At 35.9% G+C, this 14,343-nt stretch overlaps 1 protein-coding gene across 1 annotated transcript; it reads right to left on the bottom strand.

The window, feature by feature from the left end:
• Window positions 1-1,966: 1,966 nt before the first annotated feature.
• On the bottom strand, window positions 1,967-9,996 carry LOC145718266 (ciliary-associated calcium-binding coiled-coil protein 1-like). Its single transcript, XM_081809733.1, has 2 exons — window positions 8,474-9,996; window positions 1,967-4,186 (listed from the first exon to the last, which is right to left on the bottom strand). Exons 1-2 carry the CDS (start codon window positions 8,608-8,610, stop codon window positions 4,078-4,080), a joined length of 246 nt encoding a protein of 81 aa, XP_081665859.1. The 5' UTR covers window positions 8,611-9,996; the 3' UTR covers window positions 1,967-4,077.
• Between the last annotated feature and the right edge of the window lie 4,347 nt (window positions 9,997-14,343).

Genomic DNA, 14,343 nt, shown 5'->3' with positions numbered 1-14,343 from the left:
ATTCTGTTGATGGGTGTTTGAGGGAATGTATAGAGTCCAAATTATTGACCAGAACCCAAGCAAGATGCACCTGTTTTCTTGGGACCTTAGGGTTCCTGGCCTCTTGTTTTCCCAGCCTGTCTTCTGTGGGAGGGGCCTGCCACACTGTTACTCAGGCAACCCTGTTTGGGCGGAGTTGCCCTGCCCCCCGTGGCGGGGGATGGGCTCAGTGGGAATCAGTCTTTGGGGCTTTTGTTCTCTGGCGGCTTTCCCTGGCGGCTTTCCACGTCTCTTTCACGAGTCAGAGCAGAAGAGACCGTTTCCAACCCTCTGCCTCAGAGCAGAGAGACCGCAGTCTGTTCTTCAGTGAGCTCTCCAGGCCACACCATCTCCGTTTCTGTCCATGCTGCTATAAACTGCAGCGTCCTGGGTTGTGTGCCCCTCTGCAGCGCCCCCACTCCTGCCTCCAGGTCGGGGCACGTCTCTGCCCTTCATGCTTCTAAAACCGCCAGCCGCTCACAGTTTGTGTGCGTTGGACCCTGCCGCTCTGGGTTTCCAACCTGGGGGCTGCAGTTTGGATGCGCGACCCCGCCGCTCTGGGTTTCCGCCCTGGGGGCTGCCCTAGAGTCCTTTCCCCGCCGCTACCAGTCTGCGAGTCTGTGCCCCGACTGCAGTGTGCTAGGCTGTCCCTCACCGGCGGTGTAGGATCCCCACGGTGAGGCACCCTCCCACTGCCATTTATCCTCTGATATCTGCCCACAGAATCACGGCTCCCTGCCTCGTACCTCAAAACCAACTGCCTGCAATATTCTGTTTGTAGAGATCCAGATCTTCTTACATCTCAGGCTGGTTTCGTGGATGCTCAGAGTGGTCTGGTAGATATCCAGCTCAATTCCGGGGACCAGTTGAAATAGGGTCCCCTACTCCTCTGCCATCTTTCCCCCCTCCTATAATTAATTATTTAATCACCTTTCTCCTCTCATTAGACAGTCAACTCCTTGAGGACAAGAATTGTTGCTTATCATTGTGTGTCCTTGGAAGTTAACAAAACCTACAATGTAATAGGGACCTGGTAACATATGTTGAACGAATAAACAAATAATTTTATAGTTGCATCATGTCATTTTAACAGATGCCTGGTGGTAGATACCTGACTAGAACCATGACTTTGGGTATCTTCTATGAGTTTTTGGTCATCACCATTGCTAATATCTGATAGTGTTCTTTGTGTGCAATTATTAAATGTTTTGTGTAGTTTTTAGGTAACAAAAGCAAAGAACATAGCAGTTTCCAGGTTTCTTTCCGGGTGTGGCCTTAGGTCAAGGAAGATACATAACCCCAAAGGAGAATCTGATTACCTTACAATTCTTGTGTCAGAGGATCTGTGGGCTAATTGCATTGTCAAAACAAGGCTTGGAGAACTCCTGGCTTAAGTGACTAAAAGGGAGTCCTCACCTCTTTAGTTAGTTAGTTCGTTTCCATCTTATTTATTTATATTTAAATTTTAGTTAACACCGTGCAATATTGGTTTCAGGAGTAGAATTCAGTGGCTCATCTCTGTAAATAGTGAGTGAAACTCATATACTTCATCCTCTCAGGAGGCTACAACCAAGGGAATTTGCTGCTTCCATTCTGTCATTATCCTAGTTCATTGTGGTTGTTTACTGCCTTTCAACATATATGATCTGTGAACCACTGAATGAACTACAAAACATGTCATTTACAGAACTGTATCTATAGAAATATTTCTAGATTATGAAGCATCTCAAGTCAAGAATAATGATTTACTGAAAATGTGCCTCTATGATCTAAGCATAACATGAAATTTCTTGGAAAAGGTGAGTAGAGATAGCCAGAAATGATCGCTAAATTAAAAAACAAACAAATAAACAAACAATTCTTTTAACTAAAACCCAAGAAAAGTATGAGTATGGTTTATTTATATTCTTTTCATAATAGAAATTAATATTTAGTAATTATCCTTAGAGGGGATTTATGTGTTTTGTTATAATCGCCTATCCACAATTAAGGAAGAAACTAAATTTTGTCAGTGTTCTTTAATTTGGACACTAGCCTGAGACTTAAACTTGGAACATTTATGCAATTGTTGTGTGGACCTTATTTGGTCCCAGAGCACTGAGGTCAGCATGAATAATCATATTAGGGGGGCAGACCTCTGCCTCGTCTATGAAAGGTTGTTAATTAAAAAACATATTTGCACCAAGGGTTATCAGACACTTCTACAATGCCATTAAATATTGTAGTATAATACCTGCTTTGGTTAATCCTTTAAAATACCATGAGTGGTCTAATTCTTGAAGACCCAATATCCCTTCATTAAAGATTTTTTTTTTTTTTTATAGCTCTGGTCAGCTTGGAGAAAATACAAAAGACAAAGGAAAATAAAGACGCCAATCCCAGTCTACTTTCTCCATTTTATCTTTCCATAGAGCATAAATGTCACCTAAATATATCCTTACAACAAAGAAGAAAGGCACAATTGTGCAACTAACAAAGGGAAAAGGGAGTTCTTTATGAAATTTTTTCTTGATGATTCTAAATATCTGCTTATGCTGCTGTTGAAGTCATTATCATTTTCCCAAAGTTTTGCTGAATAGATGAGATAGGATTGTATCTATACTGATCTTTATTGCAACACTGTTGCACTACATGATGTAATTCTCCAATGGAAATGTTTTCAGTAAAACTGTCGAGTGACATCTAATTTAAAATATAGTATGAGGAGACCACAAAGAAGAAATTTTAAGGAAAGTCAAAAGCAAAAAGGGCTCCTTGTTTTCCTTCAATTCACTTAAAAGGCCAGCATTAGAACAAGTACCCACATAGAGGATGAGTAACAGTGACTGAGATGTTTATGAAGTAAGCATTTTATAAACTCCAGAATAATGACACTCTGGCAGACAGAAAGTTGGCACACTCCACCTGGTACTTAATATCAGAAAATTATAAAGCTCACATAAATATACCCTTATTCACTGTTTGTGACCATGGCAAGTCCTGTCTGATACTTCTGGGCAACATAGCCTCCTCCAGTAGTTGAGAACCTGAGGAGCACTTTTTATGGCATCTTTAGCGTCCTTAAGATGTTTTCTTTTCTTTTTTTTTTTTTTTAAGATTTTATTTATTTATTTGAGAGAGAGAGAATGAGAGAGAGCACATGAGAGGGGGGAGGGTCAGAGGGAGAAGCAGACCCCCCGCCGAGCAGGGAGCCCGATGCGGGACTTGATCCCGGGACTCCAGGATCATGACCTGAGCCGAAGGCAGTCGCTTAACCAACTGAGCCACCCAGGCGCCCTGATGTTTTCTTACCCAGGATTAATTTATAGCAATTATGAATATGTAATTAATATGTAAAGCTCTTCCAAGGTATCTTCAGGTAGATCATTTTTTGCAGAAATGTTATTGTATTCAACGTCACTGAATCACATTGTATTAATTGAGGGGCCACTATGGTGCAGTACACTCTATGCTTTGGTAGAAAAACAGTCCCTCATCCTTGCCTTCGAGGAAATTACAGTTGAATTGTGTTGACTATATTAATCCACAAAAAATAATTAGAAAACCATATAGGATAGTGCATAGTTATGTGCTTATTGGTGTAGTAAGAGTAGCCAGTATTCACCAGAAAGAGATCAACTAGAATAAAATAACAGAATGTGATTAAAGACTTTGTCTAAACCCTTCCTTTGAGATGCTGTGAATTAAGGAAGGTTTGCTTCGCTGAGGAAGTGGGATTTGAATTAGACCTTAAAAAATGAGTAGATTGGAAAAAAATGTGAAATTAGAAGAGATTTAACTGAATTAATTTATCTCACTTTTCCCAATTTTCTTTGTATGAAGACATACATAACCCACTCAATTTTGCTTTGTCAAATAATCCATAAATACGTAAAGTATATGTGATTAACAATGCTTTTAATGCCAAAAGACAGCTTATTTTCTTAATCCAAAGCTCACTTTATGTAATTATTCTTTTTGCAAACTAGTAGTTGGTTATATTAACACTTGAGTAATCTTGACAAGAAGTTGCTTTAAGCTGTTAAAGATCCAGATGCTGATCAGCATGCATTAAGTGATTCAGCTTAATTGGTTCCATCTAGATAAATTACTTACCTCAGTTCCTATCACAATTTCTTCCCTGGTAGAGTAGAATAGAAACTCATATAGCTTGTAGTGTTGAAATAAGCTGAAATACAAAATAAATGTGCAACTCTGATAAGTTTATTTTAGGAAAGAAAACAAATAAATAAGAGTATTTATTAAAGGAAAGTTGTTCATAGTGACCAAGCGAAAGACATTAAACACTAATATAGAGTTAGCTACCTCTTTTATTCCAAATGAATTGTCCAGAAATGGTGAGAAACTAATGATTTACTTTTTTGAGACATTGACAGTATAACACAATACCTAATATAAGATCGGTAAATTAATCTGTGATGAGTGGATAGGTTTGGGAAAAGGGAGCAATTAGATTGCATCATGACTTGTTTTGGTTGACAATAAAGTAATGCACTGCCCCTAAATAACACCAAATTTCACATTTCATGTTTTGCTTCAAACTGGAGTCAATTTCCCCTGGAATGAATGGCACCGAATTCTATAATCTACTTCCGTATCAATTACTTCTCATGTTCTCAAACTGTTTCAAGATTAAATTAATCTCTGATAACACCTGAAAATGCTGCAACATGAACTGAAATCCATTTAGAAGTTGTCTGGTTTTCTTGTAGAATATTTGATCACATGTCAAAGAGAGGAATTAATTTAAGAAAGATAATTTCTTCAGTTTCTACCCAAAGACTAGGTGGTCAGTGTATAAAAACTGTGATGAGCTAAAGGATACGAGTCTTAAAACAAGTTTTTCTAGTAAGTTTAAAGATCTCAGCGATGTATTATTGAGAGTTAAAAATTTACTGAAGGGCTGATTTCTAATATCCTGTTTGTGATATTTGAATTTTTCTAATTCTCTTCCTGCTGGTTGGGAAAATTAATAGACTCATAATACAGCAAAATGCCCAAGAACAAAAAAATTGTCTTAGTGGTTTCTCTTTCACTCTGATGCCTTTTGCTATTTAAGAAAATTGATTTTAATGTAACTGAGAAATTAACATTTGCAAAATGTAGCTACAGAGCATGTATAATAATGGCTTCTCCTGAATGCTGTAATGGATCAAAGTTTCAATTCATTTGAAATCAATGAAGAAATCCTCAGGCAGATGGGTCTCTCTGTTATATCAGCAGTTGATTTCACTACTAACACAATCCATTAAAAAGTGATGGGTATGCAGACTCAGTCATGTTTGTTTGTTTTTTTTTTAAAAAAAAACCTCGTATATTCAAATTACTCATCAACACTCAGAAAACTAACTTAGCTTTTGACATTACTTTGATTTATTGGCTAGAAAATACATCAAGATTAGTGAAGTTTGATGGTTCAATGAAGCAAAATAAATTCAAGTTCTCCTTCCCTTACATCACTTACCTAGAGAAAGCTTTAGGGTTAAAAATATTACACTGGCAATAACTGATTTTGAGTAGAAAAATTAAAGACTATAGAGTATTTGGAAATAACTTGGCTTCCTCTCAGTGAATTAGTGTAAAATTTTCCTTCCATCTCATGTTACACAAAGAAGTTAATTCATAAATCTTCCTTCCTGCAATTTTATAATCTTTCAGCCTTATTCTCCTCATTACATATAGGAATTAGATTGTCTCAGCCAAAAGGGAAATTCCCTTCTTACAATGAAAATAAAATTCATGACTTGGATGCAGTGGTCAAAGATGCAAGCTGGGGCAAGGCCACGACTAGGGTAAAACAGATGAGGGGAGGGGGACACCTAAGGAGGAAGCATTTTTCAGGGCCAGGTCAAGTTGCCTCCATTGCCTCACTCTGGTCCCCATATTGGTTGAGGTTCTCTAACTTTAGCAAGGAACTATTAGATGACTTCCTATGGGAACAAAGTGACACCTCTGCTATGGGAATACATTTCCTCCTTCTTCCTTTGCTAGGAAGACTTCCAGCTGACTCAAGCCCCTAGACTATTTTGTCAAACAACTTGTCTTAGTTCTAAATCAAAGGGAGAAATAAAATGGGTCAAGACATCAGGGCTCCATGCCAGGAAGTAGGATACCCTGTTGTGCACAGAGGGACAGTTTTGATTTTCTTATATTGAGTAAATGCCTGTGCACATTACCTTCACCTAATTCCCAAGGAAGAGGTAGAATACACAATGACAGAAGCGTATGTGGACCAGATATATCTAAATGATGTCTTATATTGAAAAGCTGCAGTAGCATTTATATTAGTATATATTACATAAAATATATCAATGTATATATTGCATGAGTAGATTGGTCAGTACTTACAGCAATGTTAGAGAGGAATTTTGATATTAGTTTTTTTCAAATCACAGACACATGATGGAATATACAATTTAGATCCTATTAACAGTACCGAATAAAATTTTAATCTTATTGCCAGTTAAGTTTCATGTGCTATAGGTCATATTCTAAAAACTACTCTCCCTAAATTGATGAAGGCTTTCACTGGTTGAGTAAATTTAATATCAGATTAAATTGAAACATGCTTATACTTTCAATAATTGAGTTAGCTTCATATTTATAAAACTTCTTTGTAGTCATTAAAATGAAAAATATTATATGATTTAATTGCCATTAAATTTATATTTGTGGACCTATGAGTCATTCTAAATAGGAATTGTAGAAAAGGACATTTTTCTTTACACAATTTCAGTATCAATTCTAGATATCATACTAACTGATATTTTATTTTCTGTAACAGATGCATTTAAAATGTACAATATCTTTGAAATCACAATATGAAGATTTAATGCATCAAAAATAGTTCTCATTTACTTTACATGGGAGATTAGTAATCTTTCAAATATTACTTTTTTGTTGTTGTTTTTAGAAATGAGACTAGAAATTTTTGGTAAGTAAAGTTACCCAAGTAAACGTTCAATGGTGACTAACACTGACATCCCTTCCTAACTTAATCATTTTCTGAAATGAAATGTCAAGAAATTCACTGATGAGTGTTTGTCCAGAGAGACAAGACAAAAGAGAAAAGAAGTGCCATCTTTCACCACCTAGAAGGTGTGATTAGGGTGCCTGCATGGGTTTAGCTCTTATAGTTAACTATCAGTCCTGGTGCCTATTATAAACCTCCGGAGCTTAGAGCTCAGATGTAATGTGTTCTTCAAAGAGAGACCTGGTGGTCTCAAATAGGTAAAGGAGGGAAAGAAGGATGCTATACAAATGTGCAGAGAATTCCCCTCACCCAGTGATTCTGATGGGCAGAAAGACCTTGGGGAACGGGTTCTCCAATTCTGGATTTCCACTCCCTTCCTTCCTCCCACGCAAGGACCTTGCTTTATTCTAATTGATATGAAGAGTACTGTAGCTTTTAGTGAGAGACACACATTTGGAGGTATATGTTTTATATTAAGAAATCAAATTATATCAAGTGCTATCATATAAAAACATATTATATCATATACTATTATTAATTCATGCCAGAAACCAGTATATAAGCATTATCAAATTAAACAGGTTAATATTTAAAAAGCTTCCAGACTACAGCCAGGATCCTTGTCAAGCAAATTATGAGCATGTCTAGGACATCATGCAGCACCCTTTATTTTGGAATTTTAAAATTTAAAATTGGAAAACACTGCAGTATATAATAATGGAGGAAAAAAGATATTCTGCAGAAGCTTTTAGTTAGGCAAAAAAATATTTTTACCAACTCTTGTTTAAATATTTGCAAACTCTAAAAATGTCCCTTGGGAGAGATGCATGCCCTAATGCAGACCTTGTGACAGATTATATAAAAAGACAGATTTCTTAGTTCACCAATGAAGAATCACTGTAATAAAAATACTTTCCTTCCATTCACCATCATTTTCTAAGCATAAAGAGAAACTTAATGAGTTTAATTGATCAATACTACAAAATATTTCAGGGCAAATAATAAACTTGAGGAAGCTTGCACATAAATCTCTTTAATTTCTAATACAAAACATTTAAAATAAATCTTTAAATGGAAATGACTGTTATTCTAAAATGTAAAATTTTGATTTCAAGGCCAACTACTAAAATATATAGTCTATTGTAACCAAGTCTGATTAATCTGAAAGAATAATTTTGTTAATAAAATGATATTAATTAGAGATTCAGAGAAAAAAGAAATTTTTGGATAATTTATTATAATTCTAGATGAAATTGTACTTGTCAAATACAAACCTTTTTTTAAGAATGGAAGGTTAGCCAAAAACTCAATGTCCTGAATTTTATTTATTGGATGAAAAATTTTAATATTATCTCATTATTGGCTGGGTTAATTACAGCATAAATTCTGTAAATGTCTAAAATTTGAATTCATTTCTATTTAATAGACATTTTGTAAAAGATAATGAAATGAAAACAAATGCTACTGAAAAAAAATCCATACCTGATTTTTAAGTAATCGATGACAGCATTGGCTTGTTTTATATTAAAGACATTCCATTCCTCATTTTTCTGTGAATGGGATGGTCCTATTTCAGCCATAACTTCTCCAAGCCATTTTATGCTGTCTTCCAAGGACATATGCAGTGCTAAAATAAGATCCAGAGCTTAAGCATTATTTTGATAGATGTTTTGGGAACGAAATAATCCAAGATGTCCTTAATGTGCAAATATTTACTTTTTCAATATTTGTGAGGACAATGGTAATAGCAATGTTTTTTAATGATAAGTTAATAATTACATTTTGTGTAAAAGAATAGCAGCTGACACACCCAACAATTGTAAATTACTGTAACGCTACACAATTGTCTAAAGATTTTGTTTCCATTTTAAGATGCAAAGATAATTTAAAATCTACCTAAAAATTACTTTAAAATGGAAAATATACTTTTTAATGATCTTAGAACAAGAGCATATACAGAAATGACACAAAAGTTGTTTAGATTAGTTGGTGAGGAAGACCTACATGGTAGATTCAGTTACTGTAGACAGGAGAGTTGAGCTCAGAACTGAAAATGTAAAAGAACAGAGTCAACCAACACTTGGCTTTGGCTGATTGTTAACATGTGGGAATTTGGGACTGAAGATTTTCAATAGATGCCAGAAATATGTATTTTTATGTAAAACATCAAGATTTTTTTTTCTTTTCCAAGCTACAGACTTATAACTTATGTAAGCTGTTTCTCAAATGTATGCGTGGTGGTGGTGGTGAGAGCCAGATGACAGCGCCGAGTGACGCTGACACCACTTTGCTACCATTACCAAAAATAAACAAGTCAATGATTGTGGTATCTTTTCTTGCAACTAAAAACAAACAAAAAAGCAAAAGTATCTTGTATGGCATATGTCCAGTTGAAAAAAAAGTAGATAAATGTCAAGAGCCTTAGACTTAACATTTATAGCATCTATAATACAAATAGGAACTTCCATCTTCTTTTTCTATTTAATTATGCTCATTTTTACTTGTGTCAGGCAAAATATTACCTCACACACACCACACACACTGACAGGTGACGAGTGTAGAGGTAAAACTGAAGAGTCTGGAGGTGGAGAGCTGAAAGTCTCTAGCAAAGACGAGGTTGCACCAGCTTCTTGGAGGAGGTGTCAGCTTGGGGCCTGGAGGAAGGCTCTGGGGAGCACTGTGCTGTTCCACGTGAGCCCCACCTGCCCAGTCAGTCCCAGTGAAACCTCTGTCTCTCTCAGGAAACCATCAGTCAACTTTCCACTTCTTGCTAATGGAGTGAATTTTTCAGGGCAGCAAGAGGGGGTAATGCACAGGATTTATGAGAACATAAGCTGATTGTTGGACAGAGCTTCCGGTTACACAACAACTCTTTCACTCTGGAATGTGTTATGACCCCAGATTACTGATAAAATCACAGTAAAGCAATTAAAAATTTTAGGAAGACACTATAAACACTAATTTGCAATTTGTTTCTTCTAGGTTCTTTTCTATCTGTAGGAATTAGAATGAAGCAAACTACATAACAATTAAAAACTGGTTTAATGGATGGCAATTGGTCCCTTTTTCATAGCTTCCCTCCAGATCGTCTTTTATATATGTCAGATACACGAATTATTGCTGGATAAATGGGCTTTCCTATATCATTCTAAGGGGAGCTCAATTATTATTGTATATTTCTTTTCCTATGATAAACTTCTTTTGAAACTTTCTTGGGATAACTTCAGAAATGAAATATCTGTTGGATAAAAGCAATTCAAAAACGAATGGGGTGGGAGGGATGGGGTGGCTGGGTGATAGACATTGGGGAGGGTATGTGCTATGGTGAGCGCTGTGAATTGTGTAAGACTGTTGAATCACAGATCTGTACCTCTGAAACAAATAATACATTATATGTTAAAAAAAAAGAAGAAGATAGTAGGAAGGGAAAAATGAAGGGGGGGAAATCGGAGGGGGAGATGAACCATGAGAGACGATGGACTCTGAGAAACAAACTGAGGGTTCTAGAGGGGAGGGGGATGGGGGATGGGTTAGCCTGGTGATGTAGGTATTAAAGAGGGCACGTATTGAATGGAGCACTGGGTGTTATACACAAACAATGAATCATGGAACACTACATCAAAAACTAATGATGTAATGTATGGTGATTAACATAACATAATAAAATAAAAAAATGAATGGATTAAAAATCTGAATCATTTTATTACTAAAATAGTATTAATTAGAGATGCAGAGAAAAAAGAAATTCTTAGATAATTGATTATAATTCTAGATGTAATTACACTTATCAAGCACAAAAATACATTTATATGACTATTTCCTTATGTTGAAATATAATTGACACCTTAAAACTGTTTTTCTGTGTCTAATGTCTTTCTATAGATAACGGCTTTAAAAATAAGAAAGTTATCATTTCACTTATCTAACTGAAATATTTGCTCTTTTAAAAATCACATTTAGTGATGTGATTAAAATATGAAAGATTAAACCATTTAAATAGTAAGGGCTGTTAGAAATAAAATTTATCTTTGAAAATTTAGGGTAATGAAAGAACATGCTAGACATAATTAGTTGGAAGACTTAAGATAGTACCTTATAACTGCTACTGACTAGCTAGGTGATCTGAGTTTCGTTTTCTATATCTATAAATGAGAATAAGATCAATTTTCAAAATTATAGTGCTGTTGTGAGGATTAAATAAGACATGCATGCCAAATACTTGGGAAACTGAAATGATATGTACGCTCGTATATTATGTATGTGTAGTGCTTTTTAGAATCAGCCTAAATCTGGCAACATTTGATATAGTAGTAGGGAGGGTGAGTTCTCACTGGGGCTAATGCTTGTGACTTTAAGAAATTATTTAATCTTTCTAAATCTCATTTATTTTTCTCATTTTTAAAATGGGGAGAATAATAGAACTATTTCAAGGTTGTGTGTGAATTAAACGAGACAGAATTTGGAAAGCAAATGCACTGTGACTGGCACAAGTTAATCCTACCCAAGTGTTACCTATTATTATCATTCCTATTTAGGGGAAAACAGTCAATTTCATAGAACTAAAAAGTATTCTATGGTTATTTGCTAATAGTCATGTTATATACAGGGGAATAAATCTAGGCCCATGGACCTGGACAGAGGTCAAATACCCAGTCCTCCAGCTTGCCCTCAGTCAGGCTCTGGAAAAACTAGACCCCAAAATCGATACTGTTTTTTTTGTTTGTTTGTTTAAAGATTTATTTATTTATTTGAGAGAGAGAGAGAACAGGAGCAGGAGGAGCAGAGGGAGACAGAGAGAATCTTCAAGCAGACTCCATGCTGAGCACGGAGCCCGACCTGGGGCTTGATCTCAGGATACTGAGATCAGGACTTAAGTGGAAACCAAGAGTCAGTTGCTCAACCGACCGTGCCACGCAGGCTCCCCAAAATGTGTATTTTCTATGTTGCATACTCTTTTAGTTTGATCCACTCTGATTCCAGGTGGGCTGTCTGCAGTATGCCTTGTAGCACAAGTTTGAGACAAGGAACAGATCAGAAACTGCATCAGAAAATGCAGTTCCCTCACTAGAATTTTATTAATGGGCCACCATGCTACAGCTAACAGCCCCAGCTATGTTCTTCAGTGCTTGTTCTATTAAAATGTTGCTGGATGGGAATGTTCACTGTGGGCTCAGGCCACTACCACCTCTTAGTTTAAGTATAAACAGACTTTAGCTCCTTCTCTGGCATGCTTGGCTAAAATTATATTCTTTCCCGATGATAGTTATAACTTTGTTAGGTTTAAAGGTTTAGGGGGATTTTTTTTTTCCTGCCAAAAGAAAAAACTAGATCCCTGGCTTTTTTTTTTTTTCTTGTTAGGTTTTACATATGTACTTTCACTCTCTCCTAGTTTATGAGTAGCTGGATGGATCCTGCTCAAGTTTTTAAAATTCATTTTTTAACTGATATCAACAATATAAAATTTAACGCAAAAGAAATATTTTCAAGTCAGTTGTAAGTTATGGAAAAAATTTAAAATGGAAATATCTTGTCAAATTTGGAATGTAAGATTCATGAAAATGTTTTACTTCTCTTTATTCTGTTTCTAGTTTGTGAACACTCAGCTAAAAGGTTGCAAAGCATAGGACTCTTCATGTCATATTTTCTTTTTTACAATTTAATTTTTGCATAGGTGATATATTCACATGGTTCAAAAACCATATGTGAAGATATATTGTGAAAAGACTTCCTCAACCTTTGTTGCACACATGCCCAGTTCCCACACCCTTCCCTACAGAAGATTTTTCCCCACTGTTATTGAGAAATAATTGACATATGTCACTGCGTAAGTTTAAGGCACACAGCATGATTTATTGTGAAATGATTGCTGCAATGGGTTTAGCTAACGTCCATCTCATATAGATACAATAAAAAGAAAAGAAAGGAAAGAAAGGAAAAAAATTTTTTCCTTGTGATGAGAACTCAGGATTTACTCTCTTAACAACCTTCCTATATCACACAGTGGTGTTAACTGTAGTCATCATGTTCATCACATCCCTAGTTTTTATCTTGTAACTGGAAGTCTGTAACTTGACCACCTTCCACTGCTGGTAACCACAAGTCTGATCTCCTTTTCTATAGGTTTGGTGTTTTGTTTCTTTTGTTTGTTTGTTTTAAATTCCACATGTAAGTATGATTATACAGTATTTGTCTTTCTCTGCCTGACTTATTTCATTTAGCATAATGCCTTCAAGTTCCATCCATGTTGTCACAAATGGTAGGATTTCTTTGGTTTTTATGGATGAATAACATTCCACTGTTATATATACACCACAACTTCTTTATTCACTCATTCGTCAATAGACACTTAGGTTGTTTCCATATCTTGGCTATTATAAATAATGCCAACATCGGGGTACAGATATCTTTTTGAGTTAGTGTTGTGGTTCCCTTTGGATATACTCCCAGAAGTGGGATTGCCAGATCATATGGTTGTTCTATTTTTATTTTTTGAGGAAACTTCATACTGTTTTCCATAGTGTTTGTACCAGTTTACAATCCCACCAACAGTGCACAAGGGTTCCCTTTTGTTCACATCCATGCCAGCATTCGTTATCTCTTGTTTTTGATGATGGCCACTCTAACAGGCATGAGGTGAGATTTCACTGTGGTTTGAATTGGCATTTCCTTAATGACTAGTGATCTTTTCATGAATCTATTAGCCTTTTGAATATCTTCCTTGGAGAAATATCTATTCAAGTCTTTTGCCTATTTTTAAATTGGGTTATTTATTTTTGTTTTATTGAGTTGTAGGAGTTCTTTATATATTTTAGATACCTATGGAAAGTTTTTATTAGTTTTTTTCCTGTGTTTTCCTAGTATTTCTTTTTTTTTTTAAGATTTTATTTATTTATTTGACAGAGACACAGCAAGAGAGGGAACACAAGCAGGGGGAGTGGGAGAGGGAGAAGCAGGCTCCCCGCTGAGCAGGGAGCATGATGAGGGGCTCGATCCCAGGACCCTGAGATCATTACCTGAGCCGAAGGCAGACGCTTAACGACTGAGCCACCCAGGCACCTCGTATTTCTTTGTATATGTAACAAAAACATAAATTCTCATGTTTGTCTTTCATAAAAAGCACACAATTCTACACGTTTCTTTACTCAATAACAATATACAATTCCCCATACAATACCCAGAAAATGTCCTCACTCTTTTCTTTTTACAGCTGCATAGTATTCCATGTTAGGGATGAGTTATTCCCTATTGATAAACTTTTAATGTCAGAGTAGTTTTAGCTTGACAGAAAATTTTCAAAATATCACAGAGAGTTCCCATATACCCCAGTTTCCCATATTGCTAACATTGCTATG

Source organism: Leptonychotes weddellii, unplaced genomic scaffold (assembly GCF_054177405.1).
Source record: "Leptonychotes weddellii isolate Sample4059 unplaced genomic scaffold, ASM5417740v2 HiC_scaffold_1305, whole genome shotgun sequence".
Lineage (NCBI taxonomy): Eukaryota > Metazoa > Chordata > Mammalia > Carnivora > Phocidae > Leptonychotes > Leptonychotes weddellii.
Note: the sequence above shows the minus strand (reverse complement) of the source record. Positions and strands in the feature narration are given on the sequence as shown.